Raw genomic sequence first — 22,872 nt, forward strand, 5'->3', positions numbered from 1 at the left:
TTGCAAACCCCGAGTTCTGTTCCGTTTAAAAGCAGCGAGATGCAGTCCTGCTGCCCATGGCTTACGCTGGCACTCAGGCTGAAGCAGCAGGAGCAAGCTGCTGCGAGCTGATCTTCATGGCCAACCCGAGCATGTGACGGTCACTTAAAATAGCTCCGTGCATTAGATCCTGGCAGCAGGCCTCACGCTCACACGTCTCCGGGCTGCCCCTGTTGCGGCCCACGGGCGCACCGCCCCAGGGATGCAGCCCGGCAGCGGGAGGGGAGGCCCCCAGACCCTCTGCCCCGCCACACGCCGGTGCCGGCCACGTTGGCATGGCCGTGGTCAGGCACAGCATTACGGACGCTGAATCGTTCTGCTGGCCAAACGCCACACAGCGAAGGCAGGCGTAAGGCCAACGGCTCTTCGCACCGTGCGGTTACCGAGCAGAGCCCCCGGAGCGCAGCGCGGAGCAGCGCCCGTCCCGCTCCCTGGGCGCGGCGCTCTGCTGCCACCGCGCACCCGCGACCCGCCGCCACCACCTCCCGCCGCGCCCCCATTGGCCGGCGGGGCCGTCCGTCACGGGAAGGGCGGGACTCAGGCCCCGCCCAACCGCCGGGCTGGCGGCTCCGCGCCGCCGCCACCGCGCACGCGCAAGGCACCAGCGCCCCGCGGGCCGCGGCCCGGCCGGCTGCCGCGCCTGCGCACTGCTTCTCCCTCCCCCCTCCCCGGAGCGGAAGCGGCGAGGCCGGCCCAGTTCCGCCTCGGCGTCGTTGGCGCTGCACAAAATGGCGAAGATCGCCAAGACCCACGAAGGTAAAAAGCCCCCGGGGGGCGCTGCCGCGGCGCCTCTCTCCTCGTCCCCGCCTCAGGAGCGCGCTTCTCCTCGCCGCTGAGCCGGGGCCGGCGCCGCTCCGGGGCCGGGCAGCGGCCGGGCGGGCTCCCCCCGCAGCGCCGGGCCCTGCGCGTAATGGCGGCGCCTCCCGCTCCCCGGGGCAGCCTGCGCGGCGCCGAGCGGCCCTGAGGGGAGCGGGCGGCCGGGGGGCTGCGGGCAGCTCCCGACGGGGATCGGCGCCTTGTGGGGCAGCGCGCGGGGCCTGCGCTTGGGTACCTTACAGCGAGCAGAAGCAGCTCCCTTAACGGCCCTGCTGCTCTGCCTCTGCTGCTGTGCTTTTCTTTTTTCGTCATGTTTCTGTGTACGTTGGGTCACGTGATGTGTTCTCTGTGACTCCGCGGCCTTAATTCCCTAACCAAAACCCGCCTTTGGCCTTTAGTGGCACTGAGTTCGACTTCCATAACGGAGAGGTATCATCTCCTGTGGAAGCTGGGTTAATACAGTCTTTAGCACTGCACACCTGATAGGAGTTCATGGATAAAGAAATACTTAAGTAGGTGCCTTCACATTTTTAAGGTTAAGCCAAGTTGTTTCTTTCTAGCATTCCAGGATATTTTTTTAGAATTTCTAGTCTATTGTTTATATGCTATAACATGCATGAGGTTACTATAAAATACTAACCAAGTATTTCCCATCACAGTGTTCTGTCTCTCCTATTAAAGAGCTTTTAATAATAAAATAATTTATTTTTTGAAATTACTTGTAGAACAAAGCAAACTATGGTCAATTGAACCAAATGAAAATATTTACACACTTCCAGTTGCACATGCTAACGTGTTAGTGTTGCATTAGAACACATTTTAAGCATTTTTGTTATATGCAGTTTAAAAAAAAAAAGGAGGAGATCTGTCAACAATCGTATAGTGATACCTTTTCCCAATGCAGAAATATCTGAACAGCTTGGTTATTTTTACTTCTGAGTTCTGACCTCTTTTTCAGTTCCAGACTGATCTTCCAGACGAAGAGCTGCATGTTACTAAATTGTTTTAGCGGATTTTTCACATCTTTGTGCTCCTTGTTAAATACTTGTTGATTGATTTAAGACAGCTTTAAAAAGATCTCAAACAGTTTCAGATTGTTTCAGCTGCATAGCTTAAAGCAGACTCCTTGTTTTGTTACGCTGAAAACTAGTTTTAATTGGCTACTTAGAAAGTCTTAGTAAGTACTTGAGTTTTGAATGCTGTCAACAGTAGGTTTTCATTTGCATCTCTTTTTTTTTTTTTTTCTTGCTTGCAGAAAAAAAAAAAACAACAACCTCCAAACATCTCATAGGGCCCTAACGGGTAGGAAAATTTTAAGGTAGCTAGAAACAAGACTGCATAGGACAAGTTAAATGTGCAAAAATATGATAAGGCATGAAAAGAGAAACTATGTACACTGTAAAATACTACTTTGGCACAGTGTCTTCTTTCTTTTTTCATGCTGAGTAGTGTCTTGCACTCTGAACATGTTTTAAGTGGACCAAATTTGTATGGGAATGGAATACATGTTTTGAGAGAGGCTCTTGTGATTTGGCTGTGAGCAAGGTATTTAGTGACTTCTAATTCAAATATGTTGTTTTGAGGCATTTTCAACGTTTATGATACTTTTGAAATCAACATCGCATGTTAAAGTTGCTTCTTTTAAAATACCAAAATATATTAATATGAAAATAATGAAATACAGAAAAGGAGCAATCAGTAGGTTATTATCTTTTTTGTAATCCTACTCTTTATTGTTTCTCTGTCTTTTGACCAAAGTGATGTTTCTGTTTTGGTCCTGGTTGATTAATTCATCAAACAAGTATTTAGCTTTATACAGTGTTACTTTCAGCTTTTTCATTATTCTTTCTTTTTCTTTGTATTTATGTGCTTTGGTAAATAGGGTGTGAGGTTTCCCAAGAAAATAACGGTTAGATCAAGGAATCTAAATAGACTTTTTTTCCAGCCAAACATTTGATGCTTTCCAAACTTGCTATTAGGCTACTACCGTTTGCAGACCTCTAGACACCTGGTTAAGGGGAGCTTGGGGCCCACTGAATGGGTGCTGTCTTCAAGGAGAGAGTAGCATTTATAGGTTTCACTGAGTTAATTGAAAACGATGGTGGCTCCAAGTGTGTAGGGAGTGCTAATCCTGCAGGCCCTATGCAGACTTTTTTATGGTACACATAACCCAGCAGGTTTTGATGTAAGAAAAAAAAAAGGTTCCTTGGGTGTAAACAGTTGGAGTTATTGTAATTTAAAGGGAGCCAATAAAAAATCAGATCTGTACCCTCTTCAGTAAATAACAGCTACTTATTATATTGTTACTCATAATAGTAATACAATTATTATAAGAGCACATGGCATTAGGCTGTTCTAACAGCCTCTGCAGATGTCTGGAGCCCTGAGACAGGCAAATCTCCGTGGCCCACCTTGCGCAGCAGGGTATTTATTGGCACTTCAGGTGGCTGAGCTATATGCTCAGGCTGGTTCAGTGGATGGACAAGGAAGTGGATTTTAGGCAAGAAGTCATGTTACAGCTATGGCTGTGCAATCAGGCCTTCGTGCACTGCTGAAGAGGCAGCATGTTGTTCCAGTAACTGCTTTTTAGAGGTAAGAATGCCGTGGTAGCCTAAGAGTGTTTGGTGCTAGCAGTGTCGTTCAGGTAGTCCCTTTCACCCCAGTGCTGCATTGCAGCAGGCTGCAGACAGAACCAGGAATTTGATCTGTCCTTTGGAAGAAACAACCAGCCAGGAACACCTCACAAACCTGTGAGAAAAGTATTCCTTCGAGTTGTTTCAGTTCCATGATCATGTAATAAGACAACTTCACAAAAATATAATGCTTAGGTGACGGTTAACAGAACGTGTGTGGTATGCCTCTGAGGGTGAGGAGAGACATCTGTTAGCAAGCCTGGGATCCCTAATTCAGCATTAGTAGTTTCTTCTGGTATTCCTCCAGAAATGTAATACTTGGGAGCAACATGTCTCCGTCCTGGACTACCAGGAATCCCCTATGGTATGTGAGATTTTATGAGGAGTTGAATGTAAGTATGGGCAGGATTCAGCAGGTGGTCCTGGCCAGCAGTGTAGGGCTTTTGCCAGGCTCCAGCCTCTCAGGAGTTGTGGGCTTGGCAGGTACTGTGGGTTTCTGTAACACAGGTGACTGTTGAGGTTACTGTGTGCTGTGTGTCTGCAGAACTTTGCTGGGAGCCTGTAAGTGGCTGGAGCGAGGTTCTCCCTGCCAGCTGCTGTCATATTCCACTCTACGTATCTTCTGTGCATGGCACTTTGGACTTTAGAAAAATACTTCTGCTTATTTCTTTTCCTGTTAGATCACTGCAGGAATTTCAGGTTTTCTGCCAACTTCACTGTTGTGAACTCAGTGTTTCTATCTGCCAATCCTGCAGGCTCTTAATCCTTGTATTCTTACTCATAGTTAAAGATTTTTTTCAAGCAAAGCTGTGCATTCGGTTACATCTGTACCAAGCAGGCATTTATATTGTATGCCCAATTTGCCCTTGAGTGCTGTTTGTGAGAAGAAAAGAACCCAGCCTTTAAATCATGTCTTGAGGTTTACAGAGTTGGCAGTTTACTTGTAAAATAAGCAATTCTGCACTGCCATCTTTCAATAAGTAAAAAAAAAAATAATAATAAAAAAAAATTCCCTCAATTATGTTTACTGGTCTGAGGTTTAATATTTTGGGTTAGGAATGATATTATATTTATTTCATTTTTAAAATTGTTCTTATCTTAATTTTTCCCAGGTTTGTTAGCAGATGTTTTAGTATAGCACCTTTTGCAAGATATCTTAATGGAAAAACCTTACGAAATTTATTAATACTGAAAAAGGGAAATGAGCAACGATAGTAAATAACTTAGGGAAATTTGCCAATATACAAAAATAATTTAAGAGGCAATGCTACTTCAGATAGGGAAAGAGTGAATAACAGAAACATTGAGGTTGGAAGGGATTTTTTTTTTTTTTTTGAGATAATCTACTCCAGTCCTCCTGCTCAAGCATGATTCTTGTTATTATTATTAATTTATTTTTTTTTTACCAAAGAAGCGCAACTCTTTTGGCAGAGAAAATAATTGTTTGGTCTACATAAATTAATATTTTATAGATAATTGTCTTCATAAATCTATTGAATCAAGTACAAATGGAAACAGTAATTGTTTTATGGGGTTGCGTGTTCCCTAATAAACCTATGTCCAGATTACAATTGTTGAAGACAGTTGAAGTACTGTAACTTATTTTCTTGTTGCCTTACAACAGGTAGGAGGAAAGCATGGTTAAATTTGCTTCCTTGTTTTTTGGGGTTACCAGGTTAATGTTGTTTCTGAAAGTACCAAATTTCTATGGTCAAAGACTGCCACTAGAGTTGATTAGTGTCAGTGTACATTAAGAGTGGCAGAGCTCTTATTTGTACTGTTTGAAAAAGCGTTTTTAATTAGAGAATTAGGTTAATTGAGAAAGCATTTTGTTGATGTAGTGTTGAGAAATATTACTGCTGTAAATTACCTTCTCTGCTATCTCTTTTGGAAGATGGGATGTTAATAATCCTTGCGGGTTTGAACGGTTTGCTTCAGGCTGTACAGCAGATACAGTCAGTGCTGGATAATGTTACAACTTGAGGAAAATCTGCTTTACATACATTGTGATTTTATAGCTTTGTATGATAGATGTTTTCTTATTTATTTAGAGATGGTCTTCAGAATTGGGTGGATAAACTCCGTTTGGTGTATGTAGTGACATGAGTATTGCATTTGGTATATCTGTGTGTAAAAAGACCTAAGACTTTTGGTGTTTTTAATCCTAGATATTGAAGCACAAATTCGAGAAATTCAAGGAAAAAAGCCTGCTCTTGATGAAGCACAAGGAGTAGGCCTTGATTCCACAGGATATTATGACCAAGAAATCTATGGTGGCAGTGACAGCAGGTTTGCTGGATATGTAACTTCTATTGCAGCAACAGAATTGGAAGATGTAAGTGATTTTACTTATTTAAGGAATGGATGTTAAGTATTCTGGTGTTTATTTGGGGTAATTTTTAATAGCAGTTACTGAAGCAAAAGCAGGTATTTTTGTTAAAGCCGTACTGGGCAAAACATCTCTTAGCCTGGAACTTTATCAGGTCTAAGTCTGGCTTGTACTTAATGAAATGTGCTTTGGATGTCATGTAGCTCCAAGCAGAAGCCAAAAAGTTGTGGTCTGGTACTTAATTAGTATTTTAGCAGTTACTAGAATAGTTAACTTTGTTCTGTCATTGTTGCCGAGATGAAAAAATCTAATAAAACTTGGCTCAAAAAGTTTAAGTGACTATTTTGAAATGCGATAGAAATATTAATTTTCAGCACTTTTTTTTTTGAATTGTCTTTTTCCATTGTTTTGTTTTTCTAATGTATCCCAGCAATAACATTATGTTTATTTTTAATGTTAAACACATGACCTCAGTTTCAGGAGCAAACTATGATTATGACATTAAATACATACAAGCACCTATGTATTACACTGATTAAATTACATTTTTAAGGGGATGGAAGAACATTCTTGTTGTGTAGTGTTTGCCATTTGAAGACTTCTAGGAATTCTTTAATTAAATTTCCACTGCAGCATTTCACTGAAACCATAGTTTTAAGAGCAATTTTTCTTTTGGATTGCTGTAAATTAAAGCACAGAAATTGGCTATTGGTATGACAAAATAGCAGAAGGATCTTGCACATTCTGAATACTTTTAACTTTCTCAACCACAATGGCAATAACTAAATTAACAGTACTATAATATATTTCTGACTCTCTTCCTGATTCTGAAGTGTTTTTTTTAGGGCTATTAACTGAAATTTTGTTTTATATTTGTCTGGATTTTAAGAAAAAAATGGTGTGCACTATTTTTTCCATAACAATTAGAAAATTACATCAATAGTGCTGATCTGAAATACTTTTTGTAAAACTAGTGAAGATAGCATTTTTGAGTAAATGTAGCATGTTTACTGAGTCTTGTAGGGAAGAAGATAAACATATCCAAATCCCTAAAATGTCATCTGGCTAAGCAGTTGTTTTGAGGGAATTACACAATAAGCTGTATGAAAAGGATTGCTAAGATTTGGAGTATTCTACTTGTCCGTTTTCATCTCATCTGTAACTGCAGTATATTAATTTGACATTATCTTAATCCAGTATCAATGTGATAAATTTGCCACATCTTTCTGCTGACAGGATGATGATGACTACCCTTCTACAAGCTTGCTTGGCCAGAAGAAGCCAGGATACCATGCTCCAGTGGCATTGCTTAATGACATCCCACAGTCAACTGAACAGGTACATCTTAAGGCACAATAAAATACTGTTTTAGGTCTTAAGAGAAGTATTAGTGTTTTGACACCAGGTCTTGTCTTCTGGAAGTACAGGATGTCTATGAAGCATTATGCTATTTTAATTTTGCTATAAGCTTGCCTCGGCTTTACACACAGGATGGTAAAAATTGGTATTTCTGCACTTAAAGATGGTGTGCATATACACTAAACCATTAAAAAAGTGTAGATTAGACAATTTAAAAATGAAAATAACAGGAATATCTTAATGTCTGTTATACTTCTATTTTTGTGAAGAAAATGTAATGACTTAGGTTTTATATTCCTAAGTTATTTTTCCTTGAAACTTAAAAACATATGAACTTGTGTTAGGTCTTCCACAAAAAGCAGAGGAAAGGCTTACAGCATGAAATGCTTTGGAAGCAAATGAATATGCTGCTTAAAGTAAATTTGTTTCAGAAGTTAGTTGATCACAAATCTTGTGTTTAAAAAAAGAGAAAATTACGGTTACAGAAGTAAAATTTATAGTTGTCTAATATTTTGACATTCCTACTTAGTTGTGATTTAAAATAAATTAGTAATACTGACTACAGGCTAATGGTAACCAGACATCTTTCATGTTCTTCCTGTGTGACTAACCAGCTTTTTTCTGGTTTTAGTATGATCCTTTTGCAGAACACCGTCCGCAAAAGATTGCAGATCGGGAAGATGAGTACAAAAAGCACAGGCGGATGATGATAATTTCCCCTGAGCGTCTTGATCCTTTTGCAGATGGTAATTTGTTTTGACTTTTCTATACCCTCGATGATATTTGTTGTCTTAAACTGTCTTTAGCCCTTTGATTTCTTTTGGCATGCTTATAAGCCTACCTAGTTTTGTTTTTAAACATCCCCTTTTTGTAGAGATTGGGTTGAAAACCTAGATACCATATTCTTCATCTTTATAATACAAGTTTTCTTTCCAGGTAGAAGGACAAGAAAATAATGAGCCATTGCCATAGAAACACAAAGGGTTAAAGGTTTATCTTTTCATTTTGTTTTGGGTTATGCATTATACTTGAACAACTTGTGTAATGAGTGCTCAAAGTCTTTCGGTACCTTGAAAGTTTTCATTCCAAGTCATAGATTTACAGGGTTATGCTTTTGAAATACTAGTTCTCATAATAGAGCACCTAATTCTTACCATCTTATGTAAACTTAGGTGGTACAGCTAAAAGAAACAAAAGCATATTATAAGACTTGGATACTATTAATAGTTCAAGTCTGTTCTGATAATTTTAGAATGCAAGTCAGGAAAAGGGGTTTAGTGGGTCTCAGGTGAGTGAGTTTCACGTGTGGAAATAAGGTGCCTGTTGGCTTAAAATTAGCAGCTGTTTTGCAGGTTTTACAAATTAGAGTTTCAGCCTGCATGAATTAGTAGGGATATTAATTATTTTACTTGCTTAATTGTAATTGATATAAACATGTATTGTCAGAATTCACAGGCCCATACTAACTGTCCTTAATTTCTTTCCTACAGCAGTACTGCTATATGCCAGTCCTGTCTGCATTCTTAAGGGTGCAGTTCAACACATCCTGTGTAGATTATGGTGAAAAAGTATTCCAAAGGAAAGTCCTATCAAAGCTAGTGTCAGAATGACACAGCCAATTGGGCAATGATCTTCAGCATAGAAATGTTTAAGAATTTTATTTTTTTCCTAAATTGTAATGCTATACCACTTGTATAGCAAATCTGCACATTCTTCTTAAAGAATAGTGTTTTTCTTGACAAGTCTTAATTTTTACAAAGTTGGGCTTCTTGTAAAGTGTTTAAAAGATATCTTAACTCAAGATATACAGCATAAAACAACATATGGTATACAATCCCATTACCTGTGAGTATCATTGTGGTGGTATATGTACTGTATTACATTCCGATCCCAATCGCAATTGTACTTTGAGAAGAGAAGAGGGGGAAAGTGACATCAAAGAGTTTTTTGGGATCTTTTTTGAAATGAAGCCCTTTTACAATATGACATTGGAAGATCTGGGAGGTGTGTCCAGATTTGTCAAACTTATAAATGGGTCTTTGTGATAAAACATTTTAAACATTATTGAGGTATGCAATAGTTATTTATAGTCAGATAACAACTAGGATTTAACAGCTTACACAAGGTAATGTTTTGAATATAAATATATTTCCAAAGTGTTACTAATGGTAAAGAGATAATTTTCTAGGCTTCTATTCTGCTGCTTGAAGTCAGAACTGCTGATGGAGACAAAGGCACGAAAGTGTACGTATTCCGGATTAGCAACCCAGGAACCCATCACTTCTGAAGACTCTTAACTGTGTTGTCATTTTATCATATATATCTGCTTTAAAATATTTGTTTGAAACTGCAGTAGATATGTTTGTGTTCAAACAGGTTAAATTGATCAGCAAACTGAATAAACGTAAGATACAAGTAATTTTTAAAAATTTCAATCAAAAAGTAAAATTAAATGATCATGGAATAATATAAAATTAGAGCAGGACAGTAGAAAAATTCATTAGTTTCTGCTTATCCTGTACTCATTGTGCTCCATTCCTGTTGCTGTTCTCTTCTGCAGGAGGGAAGACACCAGATCCTAAAATGAATGCCAGAACATACATGGATGTCATGCGTGAACAGCATTTAACAAAAGAAGAGGTGTGTGTGGAGAGGGATTTGCATTTGGACTTGGTTTCATTTTATGGCCTTTGAAATGACAAAACGAACAGTGGGAACGTTCTGTTGCCTTTTTCTTGACTTAAGTCTTTTTTTTTTCAGAGAATCCTGTCTTTCACATTTTGGAAGTCCAGTTGACCTTAAAGACTGGAAAATATGTGTTCTGTATAATACCTAGAGAGTAGAGGGAGAAATAGTCTCAGTATAATTTTTTTATACCACTTGGACTTGTTTATTTCCTCGCACGGGAGGAGACACAAAAACTGATAGTCGTTGAGGGTGTTCAGTGTCAGATTTCTTCTTGTGAGCTGTATGTAAAGAGAATCGAGGGAGGTTTTAAAAGTCTTTCCTTATTATGACAGATGTTGCAGTACCAAGAACTGCTGTGAGGTTAACGTTTAGTTTTAACAAAGGGAAATACTTAGTTTTATCAAAGGGAAAATAAGTAAAATGCATGCTTGATTCATGGCTTTTAGAAATTCATTTTAATATTTAAAAATAAGGTTGTAATACAATAAAAATCCATGTATAATACCTACAGCACCATTATTATTAACTGGAGCAAGATCTTACAGTTCCAGTGACGTCTGTAGTTGTATATTAATTTAACCTAGTTGATAGACATTAAATGAGGAAATAGTATATCATTTTGATAATGTTTCTCTGTTTTCTCACTGATAAGTGAAAACTAGTCTGTGTCAGAGTGCTGTTTTAACAATGTTATTTCAGAATTTTAAATGAGAATTTGATGTTTTTTTAATGTCACAGGGTATAACAAATTAACATTTTCCAATTCATTTCTCTTTAATAATTTATTAACAAGGAACTCATTTGAAACAGACCAGTAATGATTTTACGTCATGCATATGAGAGACAGAAATTGGTAGCACCTTAAAAAAAATTCTCAATGCATTTTTTCCTGCTATAATATGGGATTTTATAATAAATTAATTTTAAAACAGCCCTTCCAAACACACAACAACGTCAGCATAGAATAATCTGAAAAGATACTAAAATTAAATCAAAGTGGCTGATTGCACGTTGTTTGGGCAAAACTTCAAAAATACCATGAAAAGATACCCGATGCAACTGAAAGATCTTTTCTTAATGTCTGGTCCGTAGAATCCTTAAGAAACCTGTTTGTCTTTTTGTGTCCTTGAATAGAGGGAAATTAGGCAGCAGCTAGCTGAAAAAGCTAAAGCTGGGGAGCTTAAAGTCGTCAATGGAGCCTCATCTCAGCCACCTTCAAAACGCAAGCGGCGTTGGGATCAGACAGCTGATCAGACCCCTGGTGCTACACCAAAAAAATTATCCAGTTGGGATCAAGCAGAGGTAATAATCCACGTGTTCATCAGTTTATCTATAGAAGACCTTATTGATGCTAGTGCTCTTGAATTTATAAGTTTCTTACTCTGCCAACAAATATATGCATGCATGTGCACACAGAAAAGAAAAAAGTTAGTCTCTGACTGTATACAGAATGAGAGAGAAATACTTTTGCTTTTGTCTTGTGTAGACTCCTGGACATACACCATCTCTGCGCTGGGATGAAACCCCAGGCCGTGCAAAGGGTAGCGAAACTCCTGGTGCCACCCCGGGCTCAAAAATATGGGATCCTACTCCCAGTCATACACCAGCAGGGGCTGCAACACCTGGACGGGACACACCTGGTCATGCAACACCAGGCCATGGAGGTGCCACTTCCAGCGCACGTAAAAATCGATGGGATGAAACACCTAAAACAGAAAGAGGTATTTATGGCAAAGCAGTCTTAAGAAGTTTTGAATGACTAATGGTACTGGAATTTTCCAGCCTACACAAACAGTAGAAACAAAAGGCAGGCAAGAAATAAATACATTCTGACATCTTGTGGCTGATGTGAAGAGATGTTTTTGTTTGAATTTGTAGCATTGGATTCTGTCTAACACCTTAGCACAAATCTGTGAAAGTAGCTCTGTTCAAAAAATCTATCACAATTTTTTGGTAGTGACTGCTGCAAGTTGAGATTTTAGTGAGTCCTTAGGACATAATAAAGTAGCTTACATGGAATTGTTTTTGTGATACAATTTTGTGTGTGGTTTCTGAACTGTTGAATTTTTGTTGAAATCTTTAACATTGAAGTGAGATTTGGAAGCATTTTTCTCCTCTGCCTTAATTTAAATGATGCTCACATGCCAGAGAACAGTGAAACACCACTTAAATGGTTTATCAAGTGTGTGTGTAGAGTACTTTTATTATCTAGAACATCTTGATTTTTTTGTCTTCTTTTAGTATTTTATTTTTGCTAAGATTCAATGAGAACATGAGATACTTTTTCATAAAATGAAATCCTCTTTTTTTTTGTAATGACTTCTCAGTATTCACTGAAAAAAATCTGAACTTTTCTACTGTTTTTGTTTATTTCATAGTTGTTGATTAATGTAGATATACTGACATTATCAATATCCAATTCTATTTTCACTATAGTTGGAACATATGCTGTTCAGCTTTCTTCAAAAAACGTTTTGTTTTATTTTAGATACTCCGGGACATGGCAGTGGATGGGCTGAGACTCCTCGTACAGATAGAGGTGGTGATTCCATTGGTGAGACACCAACCCCAGGAGCAAGTAAAAGAAAGTCACGATGGGATGAAACACCTGCTAGCCAGATGGGTGGCAGCACTCCTGTTCTGACACCTGGCAAAACACCCATTGGTACACCAGCTATGAACATGGCAACTCCAACACCAGGTGAGCCCAGTTCATTCCCTAAGACTTCACTTCTTTGCATGAAAATGAAGCATTTACCTTTATGTCGTGTTTTGAAACAGTCTTTTGCCTAACATGCTCTTCTGCTGGTGTAAAAGCAGTCAGCATATGCTCAGTTTACCAGTTTACTTTTTTAAAAGCCCACAGCTAATTGTTTCTGTATGGTAATCAAGGCTCAAGTTATGGGTGTGTTCATGTTCAATCTAATTGATGAAGACACTGATAAAAGTCTATAAAAGTTTAATGTCTTAACTGGCTACAGTCTTGAAGTTCTGCAGGAGCTTTGGCTCAAGAGAACACCTAAAAGGTTAAGTAAACATATCTTCTGCATATGCAAGTTTTCTTAAATCCTCCTTTTCTAATATGAATATAGGTCATATCATGAGCATGACTCCTGAACAGCTGCAGGCTTGGCGTTGGGAGAGGGAAATTGATGAGAGAAACAGACCACTTTCTGATGAGGAATTGGACGCTATGTTCCCAGAAGGATATAAGGTAATTCATCTAAAGTAAAATACAGCAGACCATAGTGTTTTTTATTCTGCCAGAGGATATGATTTTTTTTCTTTTTAAACAAGTTGTCCAATACATAGAATATTTCACACTAAGTAGTGATTACTTCATGTAGACATTTGATGGGTTCAGTAGCTTGTTTACTATAAATCTATTAGAAAGGGAGAAACTTTTTGGTTTGAAAGGCCAGTTCGTATTCTGCTTCTCAATGGTAGGAGTGCTTGTTAAAGTCAGAAATGAAGCCCAGATATGGTAAGACAAAGGAGAGTTATGAATTCTAAGCTGGCAAATAAATTATGTTGATATAAATACTGAAGTGCTTTTTTAAAAATACTTCTGTGAAGAGAGTTTGGGTTTATTATCCAGGCTCTCCTTAATGCAGTGTGTTTTCTTCTGAAATAATTGTCAACACACAATAAGCACAAATAGGAACTATCATTCTCAATTTGTTTATATTGCTGGATATTAAATCTGACATATGCAACAACACACAGATCTACAAATGACTAAACCCGTATGTTCTGTTTTTATTTGCTTTGCACTTGATTCGTTCCTCCCCTTGTATCTGCTGTGGTACAAAAAATTCTCAGCCTTGCAGGCTGTGGAGATTCTCCTTTAGGTTTGTGTTGTGATGCGTTTTTTAACGTATTTCATTCCTCCTTTGGTAGGTTCTTCCCCCACCAGCTGGTTATGTACCCATTCGCACTCCAGCCCGTAAGCTTACAGCAACTCCAACGCCTTTGGGTGGTATGACTGGATTCCACATGCAGACCGAAGACCGCACTATGAAGAGCGTCAATGACCAGCCATCTGGCAATCTTCCTTTCCTAAAACCAGATGATATCCAATACTTTGATAAACTTCTGGTAAATGTGATTTCTTTTATGCTGATTAAAGTTGTCTGATCTTTTTTGAACTTGTAGCAATGCCTATTAATTTGTCTGGATTTATTTGTAGGTTGATGTTGATGAGTCAACTCTGAGTCCTGAAGAACAGAAGGAGAGGAAGATAATGAAATTACTTCTGAAAATAAAGAATGGCACACCTCCCATGAGAAAGGTAAGATTAATTATCAGATGTATTCTTACCACTCCAATTTTTCAAAAATATGCATTTATTTTCACACTCAGTTTCAGACTACTGTTGTTACTTCTGCAGTCCATGGGATTCTCTTAAAAAACATCTTGTAAATTTGGAGAGCTTTTTAGTGCTTTCTCCCTCTATGCAAGTACAGATTTTTTTGTCCTTCTATGTACTTGTTTTTTGTATGCTCTTTGTATGGTAATGTCAGTAACTAAATATCGTATGATGGCTTATAGAATATTTTGGAATTACAAGAAGCCAGTTTTAAAGTGCTTTTTCATTACAGGCCTGTGTAATTTTCTGGATTTTGCTTGTTAAATTGGCAGTGTAGCTCTTACTCAAGTTTCTGGCCTGCGCAGCATGTAATAAATTAGCTGTATTTTCTGCACAGTTGTAATCTAAATGACCTACGCACCAAGCTGCATGTGTGCAAGGAAGTGCTGTGTAAAAGAATTTTCAGGTGGTACTATTTTTGTATCTTATTAGACCAGGATCATGCTTTTCATAAAAAATGCACATCAGAGAGAAAATCTGGATGTTTTTCTTGACCCATTTATGTAAAAACAGATGCAACATAAAATCATTTGAAAAAGTTTAGCAGTGGTAGGAAGAAGTATTTTGCAACCTGTGGTTACAATAGATTACATTTTAACTTGCTAATGTCTACTTGCTTTGTTAGTATAGTTTAACTGACAGGCTGCTTGATTTTTTTTTTTTATTTTTTAGGCTGCTTTGCGACAAATAACTGATAAAGCTCGGGAATTTGGAGCAGGACCGTTGTTTAACCAGATTCTGCCTCTGCTGATGTCACCAACACTTGAAGATCAGGAGCGTCACTTGCTTGTCAAAGTCATAGACAGAATTCTCTACAAACTGGATGACTTGGTCCGACCATATGTACACAAGGTCTGTGGAAGTTCGCTATTTCATCTTTGATTAGTTCTTTTTGATCACTGCTGGGAGAAATGTAGGGTCTGTTTGCATAGCAGAAAACTGTCTTTTATAAACCTACATATTTCTTCAGATGAATTTCAAAATCTCATGTAATGTCATCCCAGTGTGGGCTTTGCATTACTAAGGACGCAAAATGTTAAAATGATAAATGCACAGCTGGGGAGGGAGGGGGAGGATTTTACATGATCTAGGTTGCATCTGTAGGCCAGGTTCTTCAAGAGACAGCTGTGAAGTGTAACTTTTTTTTTCTGGTCATCATAGAGCTTAAAGCTTGGATCCATGGAATTATCTCAGTTTCATGGAATCTTCATTTTCGTATTAGGACCAGAAATTCTCCTTAATGCATTCATAAATGGTAATGGTTTTTTTTATTTTTTCAGATCCTTGTTGTCATTGAACCACTGCTGATTGATGAAGACTATTATGCCAGAGTGGAAGGCAGAGAAATTATTTCAAACTTGGCAAAGGTAATAAAGTTGCTTTCTTCAGTGAGATTGTGAGTTGGGGAGTTAGCTTATATACACTTAGATAGAGCTTATATAGAGTCATGGCAGAAAAATTAACTGTGCTGCTAATAAATACAATCCATGTGTCCTGTATGTTTTTCTTTCAGGCTGCTGGTTTGGCAACAATGATCTCTACGATGCGTCCTGATATTGATAATATGGATGAATACGTCCGAAACACAACAGCTCGAGCCTTTGCTGTTGTTGCCTCTGCTTTGGGCATTCCTTCTCTGTTACCGTTCTTGAAAGCTGTCTGTAAAAGCAAAAAGTCCTGGCAGGCTAGGCATACTGGCATCAAGATTGTGCAGCAAATTGCTATTCTTATGGGTTGTGCTATCTTGCCTCATCTCAGAAGCTTGGTTGAAATTATTGAACATGGTAAGTTCTGCCTTCCCTGGCTAAGATTTTCTTTCTCTTTTTTTTTTTTTTTTTTTTTGGTCTTTGGAATTTGTCTTTTGTGTTATGGTGAGGCAAAAGGATATTAAGGGCCTCGTTTTGTATGTTCTTTTGACACTGGTAAATAATTCAGGTGCCTCTGAAAGAGGAATAGTGGTTTAGTTTTCCTAAAAATAAGTTTCTTTTTTACTGTTTATGTATTTGTATCATTCTGAGTTTAAGGCACGAGAAGTGGTCCTCAACACTACTGTTTTACAGGTCTTGTGGATGAGCAGCAGAAAGTTCGTACCATCAGTGCTTTGGCTATTGCTGCCTTGGCTGAGGCAGCTACTCCCTATGGTATTGAGTCATTTGATTCTGTTCTGAAGCCTTTATGGAAGGGTATACGTCAGCACAGAGGAAAGGTATGTCTAAAATACTTCCTTTTAGTTTGAATTGAAATGAGTGCATGTCTTTTGTAACTCATTGGAGATATTTCTTCTCTTAAATAGGGTTTGGCTGCCTTTTTGAAGGCTATTGGTTATCTGATCCCACTTATGGATGCTGAGTACGCGAACTATTACACCAGAGAAGTCATGCTAATTCTTATCAGAGAGTTCCAGTCTCCTGATGAAGAGATGAAAAAAATTGTATTGAAGGTACATCAGAATTAATTGTTCATACACAGACAGTGCAAGATGATCAACTCTGAATGCTTAGCATTGACACGGAATATGTATATTCATTCTTTTCTTTAAAATAAAACCAAAACACCACAAACCCTACACAGAATTAAAATTGTTGTGTTTTATTTCCTGCCAGGTGGTCAAGCAGTGTTGTGGTACGGATGGTGTTGAAGCAAACTACATTAAAACAGAGATCCTGCCACCGTTTTTCAAACACTTTTGGCAGCACAGAATGGCATTGGACAGGAGAAATTACAGACAGGTATTTTATTTGGAAAATTACAGTAAAACAGAGCTCATGTTAGGGTGTTCATTCAGTGTAAATGCTTTCTTCTATGTCTTGTATGTCCTGTGATGGAAATGTGTTTGGAATAGTGGTTTAGAAGGTGCACAGCTTGAAGGTTCATAGACTGTTAAGAAACTACCAGGCATTTCTCTTCTGTGAATATGAATCTACATCAGTTCTAAATTCACCTTTTTTGTTGTTGGATGATTTCAGAAGGTGAAAACAGTTGTTTATAGTGAGCTTAAAGAAAACATTGTCAGTCTTAGGGTGAGCTTAGGATTCCTCTTTTTTCAATAATGGTAGCAAGGCTACAGTAGCTATACAGGTGCATCATTTTTTTGTGTGTGTACTGATGCATTTTTACTGTTTTCCTAGATGGAACCTATTTCGAATTTACCACTCGTAACTTCTTACTGAAAAAGATTTCTACTGAAATGAAATTGGAAATCAGCATAGTGCTGTTTCTCCTCTTCAGACAAGGGAAATTTATTGTCAATATTTAGAAAATAGATTTTAACAATGTTTCCTCACTTACCCTTGGTGTATTTCAGTTGGTTGATACAACAGTGGAGCTGGCAAATAAAGTTGGAGCAGCTGAAATTATTTCTAGAATTGTGGATGATCTGAAAGATGAGGCTGAGCAGTACAGAAAAATGGTCATGGAAACAATTGAGAAGATAATGGGAAATCTGGGTGCAGCAGACATTGATCATAAACTGGAAGAACAACTTATTGATGGTATCTTGTATGCCTTTCAAGAACAGACCACAGAGGTAAGGGGTATTTAGTATTTGCTTGACTTTATTGGAAGGTAGCTTACTGTTAATTACAGGGAAATGTATGTTTGTAAGCTCTTTTTTAACCCTTGTATAGTGCTCTAATTGATGGAATCCAGATATTAGATCTAGAATGTTAGCATTTTAATAATAACAATTTTGGATGAAGGCAGATGTAATGAAAATACAATAGTGGCTTTGACCTAATTTTCCTTTGTTGTTTTAAAACCCAGGATTCTGTGATGCTGAATGGTTTTGGCACAGTGGTTAATGCTCTAGGCAAAAGAGTTAAGCCCTACTTGCCACAGATCTGTGGTACTGTTTTGTGGCGTTTGAACAACAAATCGGCTAAAGTTCGGCAGCAGGCTGCTGACCTGATCTCTCGTACTGCAGTTGTCATGAAGACTTGTCAAGAGGTATTGTACTGACTTGTATCAAATTTGCTATAGGATGTCATACTAATGAGAAGGATAGAAACAATCTCTAAATCTCTTTACTTGGTTGTAGGAAAAACTGATGGGACATTTGGGAGTTGTGTTGTATGAGTACCTGGGTGAAGAATATCCTGAAGTATTGGGCAGCATACTTGGAGCGCTTAAAGCTATTGTGAATGTTATAGGTATGTTTGTGTATTTATTGATTATGTGCCTATTCAAGAGTGAAATGTAAAGGCAGTGCAAAACTTAATATGTTTCTTTGGATTTGGATAGGTATGCACAAGATGACACCACCTATCAAAGATCTGCTGCCACGGCTTACGCCTATTTTGAAGAACAGACATGAGAAAGTACAGGAGAATTGTATTGATCTTGTTGGGCGAATTGCAGATCGGTAAGCTGGCTACTAATAAAATTGATCTTCTGTGGAAGCAATTACTGTAGCAAAAGCTAAACTTGAATATCAGGCCTGGCATCTATTTTTTTTTGTTTGCTTGTTTTGTTTTTTTTTCATCTCTTGATATTTATTAAATTTTATTTTGAAAGCTGTGCATAATGCTTAAGATAAAATATTTTGCATATGATCTATTGAATGTATTGTAATTGCATGTAATCATATTATCTATAAACATTTTGTAAGGAGTGTATTGTCTGTGTCTTCAAATTTAAAACTTACTGTGTTGCGTGCATTCTGTGTGAGCTGTTAATCAGTGAAGGTGTGGTACAGTACAGAAGGTCTGATGTTAAGGGGTTCTTTCTTTAAGTAAATTCCTTAAATAGTGTCCCTGTGTTGATAGTGAATGAATAGGTGCTGCATTTTGAGATTTTATTTTAAAACTTCTAACATCACAGAAGAGGTAACTCGCTTTACTCTCTTTCAGAGGTGCAGAATATGTTTCTGCAAGAGAATGGATGAGGATCTGCTTTGAACTGCTTGAATTATTAAAAGCTCACAAGAAAGCTATTCGAAGAGCCACAGTAAACACCTTTGGTTATATTGCGAAAGCTATTGGGTGAGTTAGTCTAATGCTTTATCCAATTCTACACAAAATTGCCTAACATAGCTATGATTGAATTTTACTGGTAAGAAATATTTGAACTTCTTTTCTTCTAACATGTTAAATGTGTACACTTCAGTTTTAGTCATTTAGTAGGAGAATGTAAACATATTCTTTATTAGCACATGGTCCTGTATTTTTGAACTTACTGTAGTTTTTGTAGGCTAGCAAGGTTAGAGTATAATTTGGTACTAGGAGCCCTTTGTCTCCTCAAGTTTTGATGGTGTGATACTCATTCAGACCCTCTGTATGCTTTCATAAACTCTCCTTTAAACACCCTTATTTCTCTTAAGTTGACGATTCCTTGATTTACAAAGGATCTTTTGACGCTAAGGTGGTATAACAAGTCAGCAAATAGTAGAAGGAAGTGCAATTCCCATTTTTATGCATAGTCTCAAATGAATGACCAATTGCTGATTTAAACAGAGCAAGTTTACCAAGTAATGATATAACTGGGCTTTTCTACACCCAATTGCCTCTCTCTGTCAAAGTCTTATTTGGAATTAACATGTATTAATTCCAAATGTGTTAATAATTGTGTACATGTTTGTAATTGCCTGTTGGATCAGAGTAATAGTGGGGAGGCTAATCATATCTCCCTGTTTGTTTGCAAACTAACCAGAGGCAGAACAAAAGCTAAGACTAGGGAAAGTTTTTTTTTTTTTTTTTTTTTAAAAAAAAAAAAAAAAAAAAAAGTTGGCTATGAAAAACACAAGGTCTTGCATTCAGTTGAGCTGTTTCAAAGTTTCATGGCTTATGGTGTTTCCCAGTTATTTTAATTCTTTGAAGAAAGGCTAAGCCATGTTCTTCCACAGTATTCTGTTTCAACCTCAGCTAACTTACCTACGTCCTCAGTGAATTTATTGACACGGACATGCATATTATCTCTTCCAGACCTCATGATGTATTGGCTACACTGCTAAATAACTTGAAAGTACAGGAAAGACAGAACAGAGTATGTACTACAGTAGCAATTGCTATTGTGGCTGAAACATGCTCCCCTTTCACAGTGCTGCCTGCACTCATGAATGAATACAGAGTTCCAGAACTGAATGTCCAGAATGGTGTGTTAAAATCTCTTTCTTTCCTGTTTGAATACATTGGAGAGATGGGGAAAGATTACATTTATGCTGTTACACCATTGCTTGAAGATGCTTTAATGGACAGGTGAGTACATTTCTTTCTGTCTGTGGTACAGTTAGCCGTAGTCATGTGTTCAGCATATAGCTGGGTCTTAACAAAAACAAATATGCACATTGTCCTTGTTAGCTTTTTTGATCAAAGTGACCAGCATAATTTGGGACCCATTGTCTGCAAAGAATTCAGATTATATACTTCTATTTTTCTAATGCTTTTGAAGATTAAAATGATATAAGCATCTTAAGTGGGACAGAACTTGCTATATTCAAACAGCTTCTGATCATTTCTATTTTTAGTACCTCCATGGGATTATAACATAATATTTTGTCAGAAAATTGTCTTTATTAAATTAACTGATTTTTGGTTACTGTGCCTCTTACTGCCAATAGATGTGGGTTAAAAGCATATATTACTGCTTTCAAAGTAGAGTTAGTGAAAAGAAACATGATGCTTGTGTCCAATTGCATTGTTTATAAGTATAGTTTATTAAAAGACCATTATTTTCTTTCCAGGGATCTTGTACACAGGCAAACAGCCAGTGCCGTGGTGCAGCACATGTCTCTTGGTGTTTATGGGTTTGGCTGCGAAGATTCTCTTAATCATTTGCTAAATTACGTATGGCCTAATGTGTTTGAAACCTCCCCACACGTCATTCAGGCGGTTATGGGAGCTCTGGAGGGCCTCAGAGTTGCTATCGGTCCATGCAGAATGTTGCAGTATTGTTTACAGGTATGTCCTAATGTATGTTGGGATAGCAAAGACAGCAGTTGTCAGACAGCCTTCATTTCAGAAGACAAAAAGTCAGCTCAGGGAGACTTCCAGCAAAGGAAAACAGTCTGGCTTCTCATCTCTTTAAAGTATTTAAATACAGCATCCTGTACCAACGACTTTGATAATGGCAACATGAAGTAGACACTGACTTTTGTGTAGTGAGATAACTGATTATATTGAAGAACTTGTATAGAAATAAGTAACAGAATATAAATTGACTAAAAAACTTGTAAAAGTGGAAGCATGCAAGCTTGAGGAAGCTATATAATGAATGGGGAATAAATATGTAGTCTGAAAAGTTAGGAAAACACATAAGTGAGATTAGTAACAGAGGATAGGATTGATATTAAATCAACATTATTTCCTGTTAGCCAAGTAAAATAGTAAGTAATTTAAAACCGCGGACACACAAAGCACTAGGAAACAGTGCTTGGAACAGAATTTATACCATTACAACAGTGCTAGTTAGCCCAGCTTCTGTAAGTGAATATGTGGAAGTAAAATCTGAAGGATCCTTTTCAGTGTGTTTGTGTGTAACAGTTCTTGCTGCATTGGGTGTAGAATTTAAACGCACGACAGATGAGAAGCAAGGATGAACGTAGTGCAGATCAGCGTAGAGATGGTGTGACTGCATTTTATTAATTGGTAGATACAGGATTTAACTCTGCTTTTTCAAGCAGGTTCCTCAGTACAAACATACTGACATCAGTAGGAAGGTGAAAGTTCCATAAGAAGTCTCTTGTGTGGTGCAGTTTTTGCTCTTTTTGTTTGTATTTTCGTAGTCTGTAAAAACACTAGAAGGAAGTTCTACATTCTGCTCATTTTGTTATGTTTAAGAATCATTTATCCCCTGTATTTCTATGTAATGCTCTCTACAGAATCATATCACAGGTAATGGAGCTAAAGATAAGATTAAATTCCAAATGAATACACTGCAGCTGACTGTTAATTCCTTTTTTAATGGAAAAGTAGAGGTAGATCTAGTGGAATTTTCTCCCTGCAGGAGGAAAAAACACTTCCAGATATAAGAAAATAATTTCTTACTACTTGCTGGTTTATATAGTCACAACATTGGGAATGAAACGCTTATTGCACCTTCTTTATTATAAATGATGTTAATTGTTATCAGTGTTTTTCAAATGCTTATTGTATAAAACTTGGTTAAATTTAATAACATACATTTAGAACTTAAGCTTTTAATAAAACTTTGTTTTGTTTTGTAGGGTTTGTTTCACCCTGCCCGGAAAGTCAGAGATGTCTATTGGAAGATTTATAATTCCATCTATATTGGATCACAGGATGCTCTGATAGCACATTATCCAAGAATCTATAATGATGAAAAGAACACCTATATTCGTTATGAGCTTGACTACATCTTATAATCTTCTTGTTCTGTTGTTTGTGTTTAATGCACAGCTGTTCTTCACTTAAATGCTTCAGATTTGATGATGTACAATTTTAAAATATTGGAGATCAGTATAGAGCTGGTCAGAGGCAGAGCTAGGAATCCAGTAGCATGATTTTTTAAATATGTCCTTGTTTTTGATGTTAAACAGTTAAAGCCAGTAGTGACCAAGAAAACAGTGATTACAATGTACTGGAGGGATTTCATTTTGGATTCATCTTTATGAAGATTTAGATTCCATTCCTTGTGTTTAAAGGGGTTGTTTATTTGAGAAATAAACATTTGTGTATAAAAAATAA

General features: G+C 37.7%; 2 protein-coding genes across 6 annotated transcripts in view; one reads left to right on the forward strand and one right to left on the reverse strand.

The window, feature by feature from the left end:
* Positions 1-1,580, reverse strand: part of COQ10B (coenzyme Q10B) — a 16,286-nt gene extending 14,706 nt beyond the window's left edge. Inside the window, exon 1 of the mRNA XM_084523552.1 lies at positions 1,091-1,580. Coding sequence (XP_084379678.1) covers positions 1,091-1,167 — 77 coding nt within the window. The 5' untranslated portion in view covers positions 1,168-1,580. The remainder of the gene's footprint in view (positions 1-1,090) is intronic.
* On the forward strand, positions 652-22,872 carry SF3B1 (splicing factor 3b subunit 1). Of its 5 annotated transcripts, XM_084523505.1 has the most exons (25): positions 677-795; positions 5,657-5,823; positions 7,054-7,155; positions 7,808-7,922; positions 9,737-9,816; positions 10,999-11,166; positions 11,351-11,585; positions 12,353-12,565; positions 12,957-13,078; positions 13,765-13,962; positions 14,054-14,155; positions 14,906-15,085; positions 15,514-15,600; positions 15,747-16,017; positions 16,294-16,439; positions 16,527-16,673; positions 16,837-16,962; positions 17,538-17,759; positions 17,996-18,178; positions 18,270-18,381; positions 18,473-18,593; positions 19,081-19,212; positions 20,152-20,424; positions 20,910-21,126; positions 22,392-22,872. In XM_084523505.1, exons 1-25 carry the CDS (start codon positions 768-770, stop codon positions 22,548-22,550), a joined length of 3,906 nt encoding a protein of 1,301 aa, XP_084379631.1. In that variant the 5' UTR covers positions 677-767; the 3' UTR covers positions 22,551-22,872. The 5 variants fall into 5 exon arrangements, 3 of the variants coding, with proteins under 3 accessions (XP_084379631.1, XP_084379633.1, XP_084379632.1); XM_084523506.1 differs by lacking the exons at positions 677-795; positions 5,657-5,823; positions 7,054-7,155; positions 7,808-7,922 and adding an exon at positions 7,935-9,420; XR_014694276.1 differs by lacking the exons at positions 10,999-11,166; positions 11,351-11,585; positions 12,353-12,565; ... (15 more) ...; positions 20,910-21,126; positions 22,392-22,872 and adding an exon at positions 8,667-9,420 and having other exon boundaries at positions 652-795; positions 9,737-9,813.

This window comes from Aythya ferina, assembly GCF_964211825.1.
Source record: "Aythya ferina genome assembly, chromosome: 6".
NCBI lineage: Eukaryota > Metazoa > Chordata > Aves > Anseriformes > Anatidae > Aythya > Aythya ferina.